The sequence below is a fragment of the Bufo bufo genome, chromosome 1 (assembly GCF_905171765.1).
Source record: "Bufo bufo chromosome 1, aBufBuf1.1, whole genome shotgun sequence".
Classification (NCBI taxonomy): Eukaryota; Metazoa; Chordata; class Amphibia; order Anura; family Bufonidae; genus Bufo; species Bufo bufo.
The window spans coordinates 187,416,987-187,438,163 of record NC_053389.1 but is presented as its reverse complement, the minus strand read 5'-3'; the positions used below and the strand labels follow the sequence as shown (position 1 = coordinate 187,438,163).

General features: G+C 44.2%; 1 protein-coding gene across 4 annotated transcripts in view; it reads left to right on the top strand.

The window, feature by feature from the left end:
- Positions 1-21,177, top strand: part of PPFIA3 (PTPRF interacting protein alpha 3) — a 130,322-nt gene that overhangs the window by 90,159 nt on the left and 18,986 nt on the right. For all 4 annotated transcript variants that reach the window (XM_040433485.1, XM_040433503.1, XM_040433495.1 and 1 more), the window contains 9 exons: positions 2,329-2,486; positions 5,512-5,605; positions 9,638-9,719; positions 10,340-10,540; positions 10,635-10,697; positions 12,741-12,916; positions 14,105-14,202; positions 16,705-16,880; positions 18,681-18,749. In XM_040433485.1, the coding sequence (XP_040289419.1) occupies positions 2,329-2,486; positions 5,512-5,605; positions 9,638-9,719; positions 10,340-10,540; positions 10,635-10,697; positions 12,741-12,916; positions 14,105-14,202; positions 16,705-16,880; positions 18,681-18,749 (1,117 nt within the window). The remainder of the gene's footprint in view (positions 1-2,328; positions 2,487-5,511; positions 5,606-9,637; positions 9,720-10,339; positions 10,541-10,634; positions 10,698-12,740; positions 12,917-14,104; positions 14,203-16,704; positions 16,881-18,680; positions 18,750-21,177) is intronic.

Here is a 21,177-nt window from a genome sequence, read left to right as displayed (position 1 = left end):
TTATTTATTTTTTTACTTTGTATTTAATAACTATTTAATAACAATCTTTTGATCCCTTGTCCTATTCACCCTAATAGAGGTCTATTAGGGTGAATAGGATTCTGACACTGTCCCTGCTGAGCTATGCCTCGTGCATAGTCTAGCAGGGAGCTTACCATGGCAGGCCTGAAAGGTGTCAGAAGCGTCCAGGCTGCCATTGTAATCGATCAGAGCTCTGCGATTTCACTGCGGGGGCTTAGATCGGAAGGCAGAGGGAGCCGCATCCCAGAAGCCGCAATCAGAGTTGACTATAGCATCTGAAGGGTTAAATGGCGGGGTTTGGCCTGATCGCTGTTCCACCCTATTTGCGGCTGGGTGCCTGCTGTATTATACAGCCGACACCCACCGCGTATGAAACGTGCTTACCGCAGCAGCCCGCTCTATTCAAATGCAGGCGCATAATGCGGTACATTTACGGCATTATGCGTTAAGGGGTTAAGTCATTTCTCTACCCTCTTTCTCTACCCTGCTGATAAGCAATGGCCTCCTGGAACATGCCGTATTCCCAGCAGCAGTAGCAGACCAGTATTTACTCTGTGGGAAAGATGGACTGGTCCAGAGCATTGAAATGGGGTACAAAGCTATACTGGTGCAATCTATATGAGTGGTCTTCAAGTTGTGGCTCTCTAGCTGTTACAGAACTACAACTCCCAGCATGTCAGTCACCTTGGAACTCTCAGGGTGTGCAGGGAGCATCTGGAGACTACTAATCTGTTAAATGCTAAATCAGTGATATACAACTCATCAACGTGTATATACCATATAGAATTCCTATTGTTAAAGGCTTGCCTTGTGTATCTCATTGAAATTACCATCCAGGTTTCTGAACTTTTTGAATGGCAAATCTGCCTAGACACGCAGCAATAACATCTTTTTAATATATTACGCATAATCCTGGATAACCAGATGGATCTGTAGGTCAGGAGGGCAGGTAATTTGGGTAACCACCCCATTGGATGATCTAATGGCAGCCACCCAGCTTTCTTGCAGTAGAGTAGACTAAGTAACAGCTGGATAGAATTTTTACCATCATGCCCGATGCAGCCACTGGCAGTAGTTTTCCCATTCAGCCTTCCATTTGTATGATTGTGAAAGGCTAAAAGGTGCACTCGTGGTTGAGTGGAGAGATAAAATGGGCTTATTGAGTGGGGAGGCCTGAAGCCAGTGTGCCACCCTCTGCTCATATTCATCACCCGTGCATGTATTGTAGGGACTCATCAAGCAGAAGTAAAGCTGTTTGTACAATTTGTGTCATTTATGTCATTATCATGGTTACTTGGTCACGGAGCTGCTTTTAGAGCACAGGCTGTGTTTTCCTTCAGGAAACCTCTTAAAGGGAACCTGTCACCGGGATTTTGGGTATAGAGCTGAGGACATGGGCTGCTAGATGGCCGCTAGCACATCCTGAATACCCAGTCCCCATAGCTCTGTGTGCTTTTATTGTATAAAAAACCAATTTGATACATATGCAAATTAACAAAAAAGAGTCATATCTTACTTGTGTGACCAGAGAAGAGTCATATTTTCAAGCTCTGACTCATCTCAGGTTAATTTGCATATGTATCAAATAGTTTTTTTTACACAATAAAAGCACACAGAGCTATGGGGACTGGGTATTGCGGATGTGGTAGCGGCCTTCTAGCAACCCATGTCCTCAGCTCTATACCCAAAATCCCGGTGACAGGTTCCCTTTAAAGTTAAAGTTCTTAACCTTCTTCCACAAGGGAGACAGATTAAGGATCCTATCTGACATCCGCAATGTAATTCCTCCTCCATTCTCCTCACACTGAAATGCTCTCTGAAAATCATGATGGACAGTTTCGTCAAATCGGGGACAGTTGGCAGCTATCCCTTTTTGCTGTGCCTGTCATTTGCCCCCCAACCTTCAGAGCGGGCATGTTCACCCATAGTTGTGGTAGAGAAGTTGGAAATGCTCATGAAGATAACAGCAACATAATGCTACTTTGTGGAGATCATACTGTAAGACTTATAATGGAAAGAGAAGGAAGCCTTTACAATGTACAATTAGACAACATAAGAGGAGATTTATCAAAACTAGTGTAAATGAAACCTGGCTTAGTTGCCCATAGAAGCCAATCAGATTCCACCTTTCATTTTCCAAAAGAGCTCTGAAAAATGTAAAGTGGAATCTGATTAGATGCCATGGACCCAAGGAGGAATAATGAGGATGAAGGAAAAACAAAGACTGAAAGTTACTAGGAAAGGAAAAGGAATGATCGCCCTACATGATGTGAAGGTCAGTCATGCATCTTTTTCTTCTTCCCCCAGCCTGGGCGCGGATGGCCTTGGAGGCACTAATAGCACCAGCCAGGACTCTCTGCATAAAGCTGCTAAAAAGAAAAGCATCAAGTCCTCAATTGGGCGTTTGTTTGGCAAGAAGGAGAAGGGCCGTATGGGACAGATGGGCCGAGAGTCCTCATCTCTTGGTAAGAACATACATTTCTTGGTATCCCATCACTGACTTCATTCGACGCTACACTGCAGTCATGAGATTCGTTTTCTGGTTCCTTTCATGGTGTCCTTTGAATTCTGATGTCAGGCAAAGGGTCTTGCAAATTAGTTCTTTTGAGCTAAGGAATCCTCTTAATCCATGACATTAGTCACTTACTAGTTTTCCCCAGAGGCCTATGCATTAGTTTATAACAAGTAGCCATGGGCATCTTGGTCAAGCAACTCCCTCCCCATGATATTTTCATATGACTAAAGCCAACCATCAACCTTTGTTGGCTGCGTTATGGTTGACCCTTGTCTAGGCTGCATCCCTTACAACAAAGGTGGCCAAAGAGTAGATGGCCATCTGACAGTAGTTCATAGAGTTGGGGGTAGTAGATCTTGAGGTTAGGCCACCAGGCTGGCTTTAAAGAGGACCTGTCACCTCAAAATGAAATGCAAATTGAAAACACCATGTTATAGAGCAGGAGAAGCTGAGCCGATTAATATATCGTTTTGTGGGAAAAGATGCAGTAAAACCTGTAATTTATACATTTATATCTCAGCTTTTTTGAAGCCCAGTGCTACCAATCACTAACAGCCCCTCCCTCCCGTTGCCGTTACACCTTGAGGCTCTGCTCTCTCTGCAATTGCCGCGCCCTCTCTACTCCGATTGACAGGGTCAGGTGTGATGATGTTTTCACTGCCCAGCCCTGTCAATCAAAGTGGAGAGGGCACAACAGTTGCAGAGAGAGCAGAGCCTCTAGGTGTAATGTCTACGCCCCCGTGTCTCCTAGAGGCTCATTTGCCTATATTAAGATATCATTTTTCTCAGCAATCTGAGCCCATATGAACATGGGACCAACACAGATGTCTTCAGCTGCCAAGCGCACATGCAACAGGTCAGCCAGTTTCACAGGTACAAACCTGCTGACAGATGCCCTTTAAAAAAGTATGGCTCATTGTTATTGACCAGCACCCACTATGTGAACATTTCTTTTGATGGCTGGCTGGTGATCTCTATGGCCTGCTGATTCCTGGTATACTCTTAGTGACAATTTCGATAGGATCCTAAAGCTACTGCCGCCAAAAAGTTGCATGTACAGTGTCAAGCAATGGAGTTACAGTGTAGAGGTCTTCAGTGGACTTAGCGACATTTAGGTCCAGTTCAATATTGTACATTCTCCCTATATTTGCATATGTTATATACAGATACTTAAAGGGGTTACGTCATAAGTGATGTAAAAATTCGAATCATACATCATATAGTACCTGTACCTCACGTGGATCCAGAGAGCTCCCCATTCAATGCTCCAATTGTTCTGCTAGATTTATTTCAGGCTGGTAGCTCAGGGAGATTGTTCTTTCTCAAGGGGTGTGTCCTTTCTACTGCAGCTCTCACCCTCTAACTGCCACAGCTATGGCTAAATTTAAACTGAGCGTGTGCGACCACCTGAGTGATGTGGACAGAGAAAAAGGAAAAGAACAAACAGAAGGTGGCGCAATACAGACACATTTTTTGAATAGCTCACTGGCTATCCAGGTGCTGGATTGATAAATGCAGAATATTTTTCATGGCACAACCTCCTTAAACAATGGTCATACAACAGTAGCCCACTTTTACATGGCCCTGGCCTTTATTCCTTGCAAACACTTATCAGCATACAAACTCCACGAAGTAATGTATTACTCAGGTAGGTAGAAAATATATGCATGTAGCCCGTGCAAATAAGGGAAACCACTGTGCCTATGTGCTGCCACAGCAAATGTACCTACCGTACATCCGAAGCGTCCCAAGGCAGTAGGGTAGGAATAATATTATTGAAACGGGATCCTCTGGTTCGGGCAAACTCCTTGTATGTCCTGTTAGAGAATATTGAGCTAATGAAGAAGGATAATCCCATTACATTCAGTGGGGAGCAGCCCTGGATCCACAATGCATCCACTGAGCACAATGTGCATCTTAAAGTATTCACGTACAATGCAATTCCCCTGCTGTTTGTTGTTTACGGTGCTATTCTGGTGAAGGTCACTAGGTGGCGCCTACATGCTTTTCAGAACTCTTTTGCTTTGGTAAACGAATTCCCTGACCATGCACGTATTCCAGTATGCCTGAAACCTGTAAAATTTTTGTATTGAGAATAACCCTGATCTTGCGAATGAGTATTATATGAAGCAAAATCTACTTTTTCTCTTATAGCGCTGCAGTTTAAATTTAGCTGAAATAAGACGTTATTAGTTCAGTATTGAATACTCGCATACTTGGCATGGACCACTGCTATGACTTGGGCAGTCTAAAACCTCCACTCCGAACTCTGCACCTGGAGGATCCTTAGTGATGTTTTCTGTGGAAATAAAGATGTATTTACCCATACATTTTCTTAAAGGGGCTGTCTCACTTCAGCAAGTGGCATTTATCATGTAGAGAAAGTTAATACAAGTCACTAACTAATGTATTGTGATTGTCCATATTGCTTCCTTCGCTGTCTGGATATACACGGCTTGTTTCCGTGGTTACGACCACCACGTAATCCACTCGTGGTGGTCGTGCTTGCACATTATAGAAAAAAGTGCCGACCTCTCGGGTGGACAGGACCATAGGAGCTCACATAGGCTGGTGCTTTTTTCTATAGTGTGCAAGCACAGCCCGGGCTGATGGATTGCAGGGCGGTCGTAACCATGGAAACGAGCAGTGTATAATGTGTTGGAAATATAAATCCAGCCAGCAAAGGAAGCAATATGGACAATCACAATACATTAGGAAGTGCCTTGTATTACTTTCTCTACATGATAAATTCCTTTGTTGAAGTGACACAACCCCTTTAAATTTCGTTAAGGACTAAAAATCAATACAATCTTTTGCCATCCATTGAGAAGTGTACATTAAAGTGGTTGTCCAGTTTCAGAAATTGGACAGTACTGTTTTGATGGTCCTAAGGTGACAGGTGGCTTCAGTGCAGTAGGACTATCCCACTTATGTGATAGCAGTATTTATGATCTCCATGCTGCTTCACTTTCCAGCTGGAACTCCATCTGAGGAGACCTCATCTGGCGATCCTATGGGCTTGTCCAAGCTGGCTGGACCTGTGGACAAAGACCGCAGAAACAAGAAGAAGTAAGTCCTGTCTGATCCTACAATGATAATACATACATTGTGAGAATGTGTACAAGGTAGTCATGACAGGGGTTGTCTCATGAAGACATCCCCTTCTAGATGACTTTTTAGGGTACGTGTGTCAAACTCAAGGTCTGCAAGCCCAATCCACATTATATTATGTGGCTCACGCGAGGTCCAAACAGCAAAGAAGTCAGGACATGCTGTAGCTGCTGCAAGACGCCCCCCTCACACACACTGAAGAACGAACCATCTAGTGAGGACTGCAACTCTCACCAGGCGTCTGTAGACGCACGCTCTGTAATTGGCTCGGTCTCTCAGTAACTACAAAGAGGCGCAGACAAGCTTCAGGCTGGGCTGCCACCGCTTCCGGTTTCTCATGAGAGTCGCACCTCACAGGGGAGTCCTCTCTAGATGGTGTGTTCTCTAGTGCGTGAGGGAAGCGACTTGCAGAGACCATGTCAAGAGAGTGAGCTTCAGGGAGGGCTCATGACTAAGGCCCCTTTCACACGAGCGAGTTTTCCGCGCAGGTGCAATGCATGAGGTGAACGCATTGCACCCGCACTGAATCCGGACCCATTCATTTCTATGGGGCTGTGCACATGAGCGGTGATTTTCACGCATCACTTGTGCGTTGCGTGAAAATCGCAGCATGTTCTATATTCTGCGTTTTTCACGCAACGCAGGCCCCATAGAAGTCAATGGGGCTGTGTGAAAATCGCAAGCATCCGCAAGCAAGTGCGGATGCGGTGCGATTTTCACGCATGGTTGCTAGGAGACGATCGGGTTGGGGACCCGATCATTATTATTTTCCCTTATAGCATGGTTATAGGGGAAATAATAGCATTCTGAATACAGAATGCATAGTACAATAGGGCTGGAGGGGTTAAAAAAATAAAAATAAAATTTAACTCACCTTAATCCACTTGTTCGCGCAGCCGACATCTCTTCTGTCTTCTTCTTTGAGGAATAGGACCTTTGATGACGTCACTGCGCTCATCACTTGGTCCGTCACATGATCCATTACCATGGTGATGGACCATGTGATGAGCGCAGTGACGTCATCAAAGGTCCTATTCCTCAAAGAAGAAGACAGAAGAGATGCCGGGCTGCGCGAACAAGTGGATTAAGGTGAGTTAAATTATTTTTATTTATTTTTTTAACCCCTCCAGCCCTATTGTACTATGCATTCTGTATTCAGAATGCTATTATTTTCCCTTATAACCATGTTATAAAGGGAAATAATACAATCTACACAACCTTGAACCCAAACCTGAACTTCTGTGAAGAAGTTCAGGTCTGGGTACCACATTCAGTTTTTTTTATCACGCGCGTGCAAAACACATTGCACCCGCGCGATAAAAACTGAACAACGGAATGCAATCGCAGTCGAAACTGACTGCAATTGGGTACCTACTCGCGCGGGTTTGCCGCAACGCATCCGGACCTTATCCGGACCTAATCCGGACACGCTCATGTGAAAGAGGCCTAAAGGATTATAAAGTGAACCGCTGGCATAAGGGCTCTTCAAGGATGGAGCAGGTTCTGGTAGTAAAATTTACTGGGTAAACTAGAAGACAGCCAGTGCTTGGTAGAGGGGGCGGCACAGCACAGGGTTAACTCCGATGCTAAATGGTCCTCTGAAGGCTACCATAATGCTGATGTGGCCCTTGGTGAGAAATAGATTGACACTCATGGGGAGTCCCACATGTTACAGGACAGAGAGCTCTCAGTTATGTGTACTCAAACCATCCTTGTATTATATCTGAATGTCTGCCATCTAATACTACAGGAGAAATGTCTGGCTGGCCCCTGGCAAGGTCTGCTTTTCAGAGGAGATGCCAGGAGCGGCATTTTGAAAGGGGTTGTCTCATCAGAGTAGTGATTAGATAAAAAAGGACCTGTTGGTAAATAAATAGCACCCATGAAATAACTATTCTGGTGCATCTTGCATTATACCATCCTCAGTTATTCCTTCTGGAAATCAATTCACAATAATAGAAGTGGTGTATGTTAGTCTGCACTTAGAAGAACACTTACCGTACTGCACAAGGTTACTAATCAAGAGCTCCCTGTTACCTGCCCATGATCCGTGCCCATAGGTTGATTCGGGATGAGGTGTATATCGGAAGGTTGCCCCGGACCGTTTATTGTATATCACCCGTGCGGTTGAGTGTCGCTTCCGTTTCGGATCTCTCCCCCAGTGCAGTTTTCTCCTTTCTAACTAGGTCTCTGTTCTATTTGTGGCACAGACACATTTGATCAGAAATTCATGCATTGTGAACAGGTGTAACTTGCGTCAGTGAGTCACTGCTTGTCATCTACTGAAATATCATCTTGTTTATACCTGCGTTCACAAATGTGTGTGAGATGTTAAGCAGTTTATATGCTGAATGGATCATCACGAGTGGTACCACCGCAATGTAAGCGTCAGGAAGCCTGTGGGTAGCTCAACGCGCACATCGTGCTGGTGGGGTCCTCCATGTCTGGCTTTTAAAAGCCACCCATTAAGTGAAACCTCCATTTTTAATAGACTTTTAAGGAAATTCTGGACCAGGACAATTTTTGTTTTTGCATTTTCGTTTTATCTCTCTGACTGCATGATTGGAGTCGGGAAGGAATTTTTTATTCCCCTAAAGTGGAGAAAATTGGCTTCTACCTCACAGGGTTTTTGCCTTCCCCTGGATCAACTTGCTGGATAACAGGCCGAACTGGATGGACAAATGTCTTTTTTCGGCCTTATGTACTATGTTACTATGTTACTATGCTTTCCAAGAGCCATAACTTTTTTACTTTTCTATTCACGTAGCCATATGAGGGCTTAGTTTTTTTTTTTGTTTTTTTTTAATGGCATCATTTTATACTGTATCTTGTATTGAAAAAACAGTAAAAAAAATATGTTGTGGGTTGAAATTGAAAAACAATGCAATTCCACTATAGATTTTTGCTTACTGTGCACTAAAAATGAAACCGCAATCTACAGGTCAGTAAACTTGGGGAAAGTGGGAGGGGATTATTTGAACTTTTAATTATTTTGTTTAATATTTTAATATTTTTATATTTTAATCCCACCTACGGGGTACATACAATCATTCGATCGCCTATACCAGGAATGCGCAACCTGTGGCCCTCCAGCTGTTGCAAAACTACAACTCCCAGCATGCCCAGAAAGCCTACAGCCGAGCATAATGGGAGTTGTAGTTTCACAGCAGCTGGAGGGCCGCAGGTTGAGCATCCCTGGCCTATACCATAGTCTACAATAGGATACTTGTATTTACTGGATTCCTATTATAGGGATTGGCCAGGTTCCTATATAGATGACCTACAGTATCCTCAGGATGATGTGTTCTCTTTAATCAGCTGATTGACTGGGGCGCCGGGAGTCGAACCCCATCCGATCTGATAATGATGACCTACCCTGAGTATAGGTCATCAATATAGGAAACTGACCAACCCCTTTAAGTTCTGCAACATGCAGAGCTTAAAGGGGTATTCTGAATATGCCAGATTCGGCACTAAAACCATTGTAAGTCAATGGGCACCGGATCTGTTTTTTCTTCTGGCACCATTGACTTGAAAAAACATGGTTTTAGTGCCAGATCTGGTGTATTCATTTTCGATATTATACAACCGGATCTGTTCTGAATGGCTTATTCAGTCTCCCATGCGGGACACAAAAATGCTGCCTGCAGGGGATTTGTGTCCGGCATGGGAACACAACAAACCGGAACGGAATACATTCTGGTGCACTCCATTCCGGTTTGTTTGGTTTTGTCCCCATTGACAATGAGTGGGGATAAAACTAAAGCGTTGTGCTGCGGTTTTGAGACCCTGTGCCGGATCCCAAAACCAGACAGCACAACACAGATCTGAAAGTAGCCTAACCCATGCCTAGGTACAATAAATATGTATTCGTTTTTTTTTTTTGTTTGTTTGTTTTTGTAGAGAGTGAACTTAATTTTTTAGATGCTGGTTTCATTACAGTAAAGTTAAAGAATAATGTTTATGCTTGTGATTTTTTTTTTTTTCCAGGCATGAGCTTCTGGAAGAAGCTTGTAGACAAGGACTTCCATTTGCTGCTTGGGATGGGCCCACTGTTGTTTCTTGGCTGGAGGTATAGTACAAAAGCACATGACAGTTTAATAGTCATCCTTAAAGGGAGTCTCCACCTTTTGGCATCAGATCATATTTAGGTCCTACATTCTGTGCTCAATAAAATTTTTTAAAGGTCACTAACTTTTCAAAAAACTTCTCCTATGTCATTCATTGTCATTACAGCAGTCAGAATTTTTGCTATCTGTAACTATCACTAGAGGGAGCTATCCTCCTGGCTGCCTGTAATCATCACTAGAGTCAGCTATCCTCTTTGCTGCCTGTAAACACCACTAGAGGGGGCTATCACCAGAGAGAGTTCACCACTAGAGGGAGTTCAATGTATAACAGTATGCAGCAAACTCCCTCTAGTGGCAGCTGCGGGAGGCCAGCATGTTATATACTATGTATATTGCAGAGGATTTGGGTCTCTTGATGACCAAAATGGAGCTACAGACAGTATAAAGAAAAACTAAATGGTGTTTAATATGGACATTAACATTAAGGTCTGGGAGAAACAAAGGCATCGTGGCTGTCCTCACACCTTCATTACAAATAAAACCTGCAAGCATCAGGTCACTAGCACTTTAGGATGCCACCATGCCTGCTGTTGACCAAAACACATTTTTCCTGCTTTCACAGTTGTGGGTTGGTATGCCAGCCTGGTACGTGGCTGCATGCCGTGCCAATGTGAAGAGTGGGGCCATCATGGCTAACTTGTCTGATACAGAAATCCAGCGTGAGATTGGTATCAGCAACCCTCTACATCGCCTGAAGCTACGCCTTGCCATCCAGGAGATGGTCTCTCTTACGAGTCCTTCGGCACCCGCCACGTCACGCACGGTGAGACCTCTAATGCAGCGGAAATAAACTGACTGTACTACATTAGACCATTTGTTTAGTCCATTAACCCTTCCACCCATCCTCTTTCCGTCAGTCAACAGGAAATGTATGGATGACCCATGAAGAAATGGAAACTTTAACTGCCACTACTAAACCCGTGAGTATCATAAAACAAACACGTGCCATCAACGTACAACTGGCATAACTGGATACTCAAACCCTTTTGGCATCAGACTTATCTTTAAGCGGCCTGCTTTGTCGCGTAGCATGCTTCCGACTCCATTGGCGCAAAAGAATATCCCTTTATGTAAATAAGATGTGCTTTGATTCCCCACCGTTTTCAAGATCTCAGCCAGTGAAAGAAAACATTCAGAACCTGTTTGTGTTCAACTACATCTTCTAAAAGGGATACTCCCATGTTACACATTTATGACATACCCACAGGATATGCTGTAATTACCGTATGGGTGTGGGTCCCACTACTGGAAACTTCACCACCTATAAAAATAAGGGGAAAAGAATGTTTTAAATTGCCAAAAAGGGTCTTGGAACCCCTGTTCTTCTGATAGGTGATGTTCCCAGTGGTGGACCCATCAGATATTAAATATGTACAAAGTATGTTAAAAGATTGCAGTACTTTTCCTATCTACAGTGATTGGAAACCTAAACAAGCCATCAATGTTTTTCTCTGGAAATTACAGTTTTTACATAGTGTCCCTGCAATATTAGATAGAAATCTCCTGCTTTATGTTTTCTATAAAAGAGAAAAGGACAGAGGTGGCCACTAGTGTTGAGAGAACGTGTGTTTTAAGTTCGGCGTCTAAAGTTTGGGTTCGGGTTATCAAAGAATCGCGTTATGGATTCTAAATTCCGCTATGGTCCGTGGTAGCGGAATCCATAACGCGATTCTTTGATAACCCGAACTTTAGACGCCGAACTTAAAACACAAGTTCGCTCAACACTAGTGGCCACTCATGTGTAATATCGTCAGGATGCATTTTACAGTGAGATAAGTAATGTACTTACCTTCTGTTGTTGTGACAGTCACAACGACTTATTGGCGTGTCGTTAGGAGTCCACGCGGCCAGCGGCTGCTAAGGACTGCAGCCTCGGTTTATAGATGGCTATGCTACACAAGCAATAAGCCTGGAAAACGAATGGGAGAGCTTGCTCAACAATGAGCCTTAATTCAGGCGCCGTCACCAGAGCAGCCTCATCCGGGCAATGGACTTGAAGGCAGGAACGATTAAGATGGAAATCTTTTATTTGGCAACATGCTTCAATGGTGAACAGCCCTCTTCATCAGGCACAATGACATCTAATCACATGTTTTTGTGCCTGATGAAGAGGGCTGCTCGCCCTTGAAACGCATTGACAAATGAAGGAATTGTACCTTAGTCGTTCCTGCCTTCATGTCCATTGCCCGGACAAAGCTACTCTGGTGACAGCACCTGAATTGGGCTCCCGTTCGCTACGTATGGTTGATTTTACTAGTCTCTTGGTACTAACTGATGGAGCCTGCTGTCCTTATTCACACTGCATGTGTCTCTATAGAGATGTGTCTGCATACCAGTATATATTTGCTTCAGGTCTACCCTGTCACTCTTCTCACCTCTTCACTTTCTTCTTTCTCTTTTTCTAACACTAACCCTTGTCAGGAGACTAAGGAGATCAGTTGGGAACAGGTAGGTTGTTGTGTAGGACTGTGTTTTTCATAAGGGAGAAAAAGGTATGCATGTCAAATAAAAGCTGGTCCTCCTCCTTCTGCCAAATTCTCCTTTATTGGGGTCCCTCATTTATAAGATCAAGGGGTATAGTCCAATATGTGTAGCTTATACCAGTGTAGGCTGATCGCCATGATGACACCTTCTGCAGCCCTGCTCAGTGCATAATAAAATAGCCACTGACTCAAGCAGATATTTGTCATACATGGTGCCGGGCTGAAGGCAGCTTGGCTGTGAGACACAGTCTGAGCAGCACTGCACAGGTAGAGATGTATTACACAGTTCTCAAGAGGTAGAATGGACATGGTGGGTCTTTTTCATTGGCACTTTATGCTCCCTTAAAGGTAAATGGGGTTTCCTTCTTAGACTACCTGTTTAATGGGATTTCCTCTGATGTTTTGATGTTAACTTTACTTCAGTATAACCTTCCTCGGTGTACAGTAGACTGGCATCTTATAATGTTCTTCTGTTGACAGATCCTGGCATATGGGGACATGAATCACGAGTGGGTTGGTAATGACTGGCTGCCTAGTCTTGGTTTGCCCCAGTATCGTAGCTACTTCATGGAGTCCTTAGTCGATGCTAGAATGTTAGACCACCTGAACAAAAAGGAGCTTCGAGGACAACTGAAAATGGTAGATAGTTTCCATAGGTGAGTATGATATTTCCTTAAAGGGCATCTATCAGCAGATTTGTACCTATGAAACTGACTGACTTGTTGCATGTGAGCTTGGCAATGGAAGGCATCTGTGTTGGTTGCATGTTCGTATGTGCCCGCATTGCTCAGAAAAATTTAGTTTTAATATATGCAAATGAGCCTCTAGGAGCAATGGGGGGCGTTGCTGTTACACCTAGAGGCTCTGCTCTCTCCACAACTGCTGCTCCCTCTCCATTTTAATTGACAGGGTCAGGCATAATGATGGTTTCACTGCCTGGCTTTGTCAAAGTGCAGAGGGCGCAGCAGTTGCAGAGCCTCTAGGTGTAATGGTAACGCCCCTGTTGCTCCTAGAGGCTCATTTGCATATATTGTCCAGTTTTCTTTTTTCATTTATATCAATGTCTGGGAAAGCTGAGTAACACTGAATATGGCTACCAGTCCAGGTCCCACAGGGATTGATACTTAGGTTTCTCAGACGTCTCAATGACAAATATAAACCTTAACCTGACCAAGCGTACAAGGTTGTGCGGAGTCTACCAGAGTGAGAGCTGCTAATTGTGGTGGCTCTGCTCTCACATTAATAGATGGGGTCCTGATCGGTGGAACTCCCACTTATGATATCCATAGAACATATGGGCAGAGCTTGCCCTGAGCACACACCCCTTTTAAGGGTATTTTCACACTAGCGTTTTTCTTTTCCGGCATAGAGTTCCGTCACAGGGGCTCTATACCGGAAAAGAACTGATCAGGCATATTCCCACGCATTCTGAATGGAGAGTAATCTGTTCAGGATGCATCAGGATGTGTTCAGTTCAGTCATTTTGACTGATCAGGCTACGGTTTTATCTCCGGCAAAGAAAACTGAAGACTTGCCTGAATGTTGGATCCGGCATTTTTCCCCATAGGAATGTATTAGTGCATTCAAAATACCGGAATGCCGAATCCGTGAGAAAAGATACAAGACTGATCCGTCTGTTCGCATGACAAGCGGAGAGAGGAGCCGTCCTTGCAATGCATCTCACAAATGCTTTCAGTCACATCCAGATCGGCGGATCCGGCGGCCAGTTCCGACGACTGAACTGCTTGCCGGATCACACTGCCGCAAGTGTGAAAGTAGCCTAAGCTGAACTCTTTTTTTTCACTAGGTAATATAGAACTTTGGTTTTTCCTTTGTGTTGTTAGGGTTAGCCTTCATTATGGTATCATGTGCCTGAAGAGATTAAACTATGACCGTAAAGAACTGGAGAGAAGACGAGAAGAAAGCCAAAACCAACTTAAAGGTATGGGCACCATTGTGAAAAAATATTTCAATATACTTGTTTCTAGCACCATGGCACAATGCTTGCCCGCTGCCGAGGCTTCTCGGCAGTCATATCCATAGATGTCATATCGCAGGACCACAGCAGCCAGTCATGGCACAGCCCTGTGACGTTGCATCCATAGGGCTTCATTGTGATTAGCTGATGGGATCATGTGATATTATGTCTTAGTGGACATGACATCACTACATAGACTAAACTGATAAGGGGCATGGAGGGTCTTAGTTATGAAGAAAGATTAAAATAATTACATTTATTTAGTCTTGAGAAGAGACGTCTAAGGGGGGACATGATTAACCTATACAAATATATAAATGGGCCATGCAAAAAATACAGAGAAAAACTGTTCCATGTAAAATGCCCTCAAAAGACAAGGGGGATAAGAAAAAGTTCAGTCTCCAGGAGCGTCAAAACTTCTTTACTGTAAGAACAGTGAATTTGTGGAATAGACTTCCTCAGGACGTGGTCACTGCAGGAACAGTGGACAGTTTTAAAAAGGGTTTAGATGAATTCTTAAAAGTAAACGACATTAATGCTTATGAAAACCTGTAGAAATCTGAGTCTCACTTCCTTCTGGGCTTCGCATCCCCACCTATCCCTTGGTTAAAACTTGATGGTCTTATGTCTTTTTTTCAACCGTATTAACTATGTAAAGGGATTTTCTAATATTCACCTAAATGCCTGAAAAATCCTTTAAAAGGAGTCTTTCAGCATTTCCCATTCCTTCTCCTCCCTGTTCTAAGTGGCAGCTCTAGGGGTCTCCTGGTTGGATACTAGAGCCATTACTCGGAGCAGAAGGGATGAGGTTGGGCAATCATGGCGCTGAATACATTAAAATGTTTCCTCCTTGGTCATGCCAGAAGAATGAGCCCTATCTTGCTCCGTCAGTAGCTTTCAGTAGTCAGAACTGCCGACTGATTCCCTTTAAACTTATACCTTTCAATTAACCAGATACTGTATAAAGCAACTTCATACATGGAGCCTTTCAAATTTCCCAAAATAGAGTTCAGTCTTGTCAGTCGTCAAGTCCCATTTATCCACTCATGGTGTGGGACTGGGCTATGATTATGTCCTATCTTATTTTGGTTGAGTGGTATTATGGTGGTATGTGCGAATTTCTCCACTTGAGGGCTCGTTCACACGACCGTGCCGTTTGTTGCGGTCCGCAAATTGCGGATCCGCAAAACACGGATGCCGCCCGTGTGCCTTCCGCAATTTGCGGAACGGAACAGGAGGCCCATTATAGAAATGCTTATTCTTGTCCGCAAAACGGACAAGAATAGGACAGGACTCATAATTTTTGCGGGGCCACGGAACGGAGCATCTTTTGCGGACCCATTGAAATGAATGGTTCTGTATACGGAACGCAAAATACGTTCGTGTGAACGAGTCGTAAGACTGGAACTATGGAAATCTCAGGCATTTACCACACACTGAGACCCTCAACAGTTTTTGAATATCGGTAAAAAATAAAAATTGAGATACAAGTGAGTATATCACATATATCACCTCATAAGGAGTAAGAAGGAGATTTATCCTCACCCTACTAAGTAATAAATCATGCACTATAAGCACAAGTAGCGTTTCTACGCCTCCCTGGACACAGGCATGGCAGGGTGGGGTGTGGACCGGTCTTGATAAATGACTCCCTAATTCATTTGTCTACATCGATGACCTACCTGAGATAGACCACAAATCTCAATGCTTAAAGAAGAATGACCAGAAAATGGTCAATGCCAGTGGATCAGTGATCTTGTCTCTATGATAACTCTTGGTGGTAATATCTCCATACCACTACAGTAAACCTTCTGTTTGAGATCTTATGCTATCACAAAGAAACACTACTGGCTGAGACGTAAATTGAAGCTCCTGGGTTCAAATTCTAAAGGCCTCTTTACACTGGCTGAGGATCGGCGAGGTAATCACTAACAAGCATTTGTAGGAACACTCATTAGCGAGGATCTGGCGGTGTAAAGGTGCCGCAGATTACCTCATGAATGGCAAGGTCATCACTTGCGGGCAGCAGATCATGCCATCTGCTCTGCTGTCAGCAAACAATGATTCTGTATGGGAATGAGCGATGACATTAGCGATCACTACTCCCCATACTGTGGAGGAGATCATTGCATGTAATAGCAGATGTCTCCTTCATTGTGCTTTTCCTTCAATCATCTACTAAGTCTAGCAGTGTAAAGGGACCTTTAATCTGAAAGACCAGGGTCCCCCCAACTACCATGAGTTATTTATGATACTGGTGTCTCCTTACGGGACAGGAGGGCCTTTAGGCTCCCTCACACACCAGGACTGCTGTCTCTGCACCCCTTTTGTCCATAATCGCTGGTATCTAGACCTGTCATGTTCTAGTACTTATCAGTGTGGGCTTCTTATCTGTTACAGGTTTCATTCCTAGTGGCTGCTAATGGTACGCTTACATCATGTGTATATTTCCCTGCTCTTTTATAGATGTCATGGTGTGGTCCAATGAACGGGTAATGTGCTGGGTGCAGTCTCTGGGGCTGAAGGAGTATGCCAATAACTTGCATGAAAGTGGAGTCCATGGAGCCCTCGTTGCATTAGATGACACATTCGACTGTAATGACCTGGCACTGCTGCTACAGATCCCAACGCAGAACACGCAGGTCAGTGTGTAATAAGGAAGAACGCCGCGTATTAATCCCTGCCATTTTATTTCTTCCTTTTCAAGTGTATGACTATTGAATTTAAAGGGAATGTTAAAGTGACTTTGGGTTTAATTTTCATGGGGCAGAGGTTAGTTTGTCAACTTAGATCCATGGAAATTTCTATATTCCAAAGCACATAGAAGGAGAAAGGGGTGGCACTCGCCCATCCACAGCAATGTGCATTCAAAGCATTTGGGCATACAGGATGTGGATTAGAAAAGGCGATGGCCTGCACTTCATCTGACCTCGTCAGTACATGTAACCGCACTCCTTAATGTACATCTGCACACCTGCAGTCATATAAGAAACATATACAAGAACTTGTTTGTTGGTGCTGAGTACCACCAAGTTGTAATGGGTCATCTGTGGGTAACATCCGTGCCAGCTGTGTGTTCTTTATTGGAGTCTATTGATTATAGAAGAGGCGGTAATGCACAGAGATCCAGTTTACAGACCATCACGATTGTCCTCTTCTATTAAAGGATTTATCCCATATCTAAAATATTCCCCCCAACGCTGGAACCCCTCCTATACATTATACTTACCTGCTCCCCGGCACCCGCGTCGCTCTGGTTCCCTGCACGACTGCCGCTCCATCTCCCCGTCACTCGGATCAAAACATCCGGCGACAGGGGGGAGAAGCCAATAGCGGGCCGTGACGGGGACGAGCACCCTTGATGTTTTAATCCAAGTGATGGGGAGATGCAGCAGCGGCTGTGCAGGGATCCGGTGCTATGGGAAGCCAGGGAGCAGGTAAGTATTATCCATAAAAGGGGCCCGGGCATTGGGGGGGTGGGATATTTTAGATATCAGATAACCCCTTTAAAGAGGTTGCCTCATTACCCCTTTGCATATGCCCTATAATTGTCATAGGGGAGCGGTGCCCTCCTCAGGACCCTTGTCTATGAGACCGGAAAATGAATAGCCCACAGCGACTTCCTCTGCCAAAGTCATCTGTTTGTGGGGGCTCTCAGTAGCTGCAGCCAGAGATGGCCCTCATAGTGACTGGCATTTCCTATGCTAGTCTTAATCAGAAGTGTCCAAAAACTAGAATGAGCCTGGATCGCACCTCCTCATGCTATGCTTTGATCTAATAACTGCTTCTCAGCGCCATAAATATATATAAGTATACATGTAGCATGCTTATACGAGGCATTAGTGTACATTTTGATCAAAAAGCATAAGCCCAATCACCAGGACAAGGTTGCCTTCTTGAGTAGGAACCTATTCTAAATTTGGCGCGGCACTGCGTGGTGACCACCGGCGCGCCACAGCACCACACTAGCAGACAGAGAGACCCAGCAGCCAAACACCACCCCTGCTGTTTGGCAATGCCACCCTGGCACTGAGCCCCACTAACCCACCAGCACAGCACCAGATCAGAAGAGTGCTGGAGTAAGATGCACCACATTTTTTAAGTGCCGCAGGCTGTCAATAATTTTGCCGCATCTTCCGTCAGCATGTACACCAGAAAAGCAAATCTACTCCAGCTATGTTCTAATACACGCCAGTAAATGTGCCTGGTCCTCCTGCTTAGCCCTGTCCACTTTAAAAAAAAAGTTTGCACCCGAAAAAAAAATTCTATACTAGAAGACTGGTGTAGCTGGCATAATACATTTCCCCAATGTGTGCATTTTCTACTCTTCACTTTGTATAGCATCGCTATGTATATCATTTATGGGGGGAAGCATACCAGATCTGCTGTCAGCTCTTCCTTCCTTTGGGCAGCACCATTGATGCATTGTCTTTTATCATTAGGCTCGGCAAGTGCTGGAAAAGGAGTACAGCAATCTTATTACCATGGGGACGGAGCGGAGACTCGATGAGGTCAGCTACTACATACACGCTCCAGATAGCATGTCAAATGTAACGCAAAGCTAGCAGCTAATATATATCTACTTGTAGATAGCCTGTCCCAGGATGGTGACTTTAATAGAAGATGCATGACCCAATGTTCGGGTAGTGCAAGCACCGGTAGATGATAACGCATCCATCGGCGCTCGGTTGCATTGGCCTGATTATACAGCGCAATGCAAGCTTAATGTGGGAGGAGCAATTCTTACCATAGTCGTTCCTCCCTCATTCAGTTCTGTTGATTATCGGCAGCACATCGATATGTGCTGCCGATAATCAGACATCTTTCATCCTATTGAAGGACGCCCATCAGCTGAGAAATGTGCTTGTTCATCTGCTGATTGGCTGCCGTTCCTGTGAAGGCCTCTTTCCGATATTTGGCCTGAAAATCGAGCCCTAAGCAGATACAATGGGGCAGATTTACAAATCCTGTATAATATATAGACAGTGTAAACTTGGACTGGACAGCCTTTCAGATTTATCATACTGGTTCACACTGGATGGTAAATTTGCACTTTTCTCTAACTCTACACCTCTTAGTTGGCTCATTCTGTGCCAAAAGTTTAGTACAATTTTGGTGTATTTTGGCGCATCTTAAAGGGGTTGTGCCAAGTCTGAAAGTTATCGTCTATCCACAATATGAGGGATAACTTACTGATTGGTGGGGGCCCAACCACTGGGACTTCCACCCATCCTAGGAACCGGGGCCCCATGTTCTGGTCCTGATTGAGCGGAAGGCCAAGCATGCACCCTGCTGCTTCATTTATTCTCTATGAGACTGCCAGAATAGCCTTGTACAGGGCTTACCTGTTTCCGGCAGTCCTTTAGAGAATGAAGGCAGCTGGAGTGTGCGTGCTCAAATCCATCAGGACAGGAACATGGGGGGCCCATTCTCAAGACCAGCGATCATATCTTGCGGATAGATAACTTTCATACTTGGCACAACCACTTTAAACCATGCCCATTTTTTCACTAAGCCGCATCCCTTGTTGACCGAGGCGCAAAAGTGTCTAAAACACTTAATTAGGGCTCATGCACACGACAGTATTTTGCGTTCAGTATACTGGCCGTTTTTTTTGTTCAGTATGCGGTACATATACTGAGCCATTCATTTCAATGGTTCAGCAAAAAAAACTGAAGTGTCTCCGTGTGCATTCCGTTTCAGTATTTCCGTATTTCCGTACCGTGAAAAGATAGAACATGTCCTATTCTTGTCCGCAAATCACGGTGCTTGGCTCCATTCAAGTCAATGGGTCCGCAAAAAAAACGGAACACATACGGAAATGCATCCTAAATGTGGTGTAAAGCATGTACACTGTTTTTTATTTTTATTTTATTAAAGTGGTTGTCTCATCTAGCCATTACTAAGGGTTAGGGTTAGCGCTCTGCTGTTTCCAGGCCGGGAGGTGGTCGGGACTGTATCTCATCTCACCTTAGTAACGACAAGATGAGATAACCTCTTTAAGAAAGAATTCTGTTGCGTTTAGTTTAGTAAATCTCTCCCAATGTATGCTGGAAATGACTTGAAAAAGCAATACAACAGAAGGAGGATGAGGCAGAATGATTCTCTGTGCCAGGCCCTCTGCACGGTGGCGGTGCTGCCCGCAGGGGATACACTTCGAGTCACTTTCACGGCTGGCTGAGCCCACTTTCAACAGTGACCCATTGCGTGTAACTTGAGTGAGCAGAATGGAGATTATGCCCTGCAGACATTGCCCTGACTGTCGCTGGAGAACTGGATTAAGGATTAACCCCTTACCTCCAGAAGAAGTTTATTGTCATTTTGCCCATTAACTGTATTAATCTTGGGAAAAATTACTTAACACTTTGTCTTAAACTACTGCGACATGACAAGTGATTATGGACAACGGTCTTATTAAATCACAATATAAGGCTGGGTTCGCATCAGCGTTATTGAATTCCGTTATTGGTTTCATTATAACAGAGTTCTAACAGAATATAATGGAATTCTAGGACGGAATGCAAAACAGAAACCTTTGAGAGGCGTTCCGTTTTGCTCCGTCCTAATACATGTCTATGGGGCCAAATAACGGTTCAGTTTGTTTCGGTTATACATGACTGAAGAAATAGTCCTGTCGACAGGACTTCCATTTCTGTTTTCTCCCTTTTGCATTCCGTCCTAGAATTCCGTTATATTCCGTTATAACTCTGTTATAATGGAACCGATAATGGAATTCTATAACGCCGAAGCGAACCAGCCCTAAGGAATATGTTAGGGAATAGCTAACATAGCCATTCCATAAGCTTTTTTATTGGAATAGTTTTAGATATGCAGCCTGTAGACATGCAACAGGCTGCCTTAGGGCTGTTTCACACGAGCGGATGCCGTGCGTGGCATCCGCTCCGTGAAAGAGTTCCAAGACCCGATGCAGACTGCAGA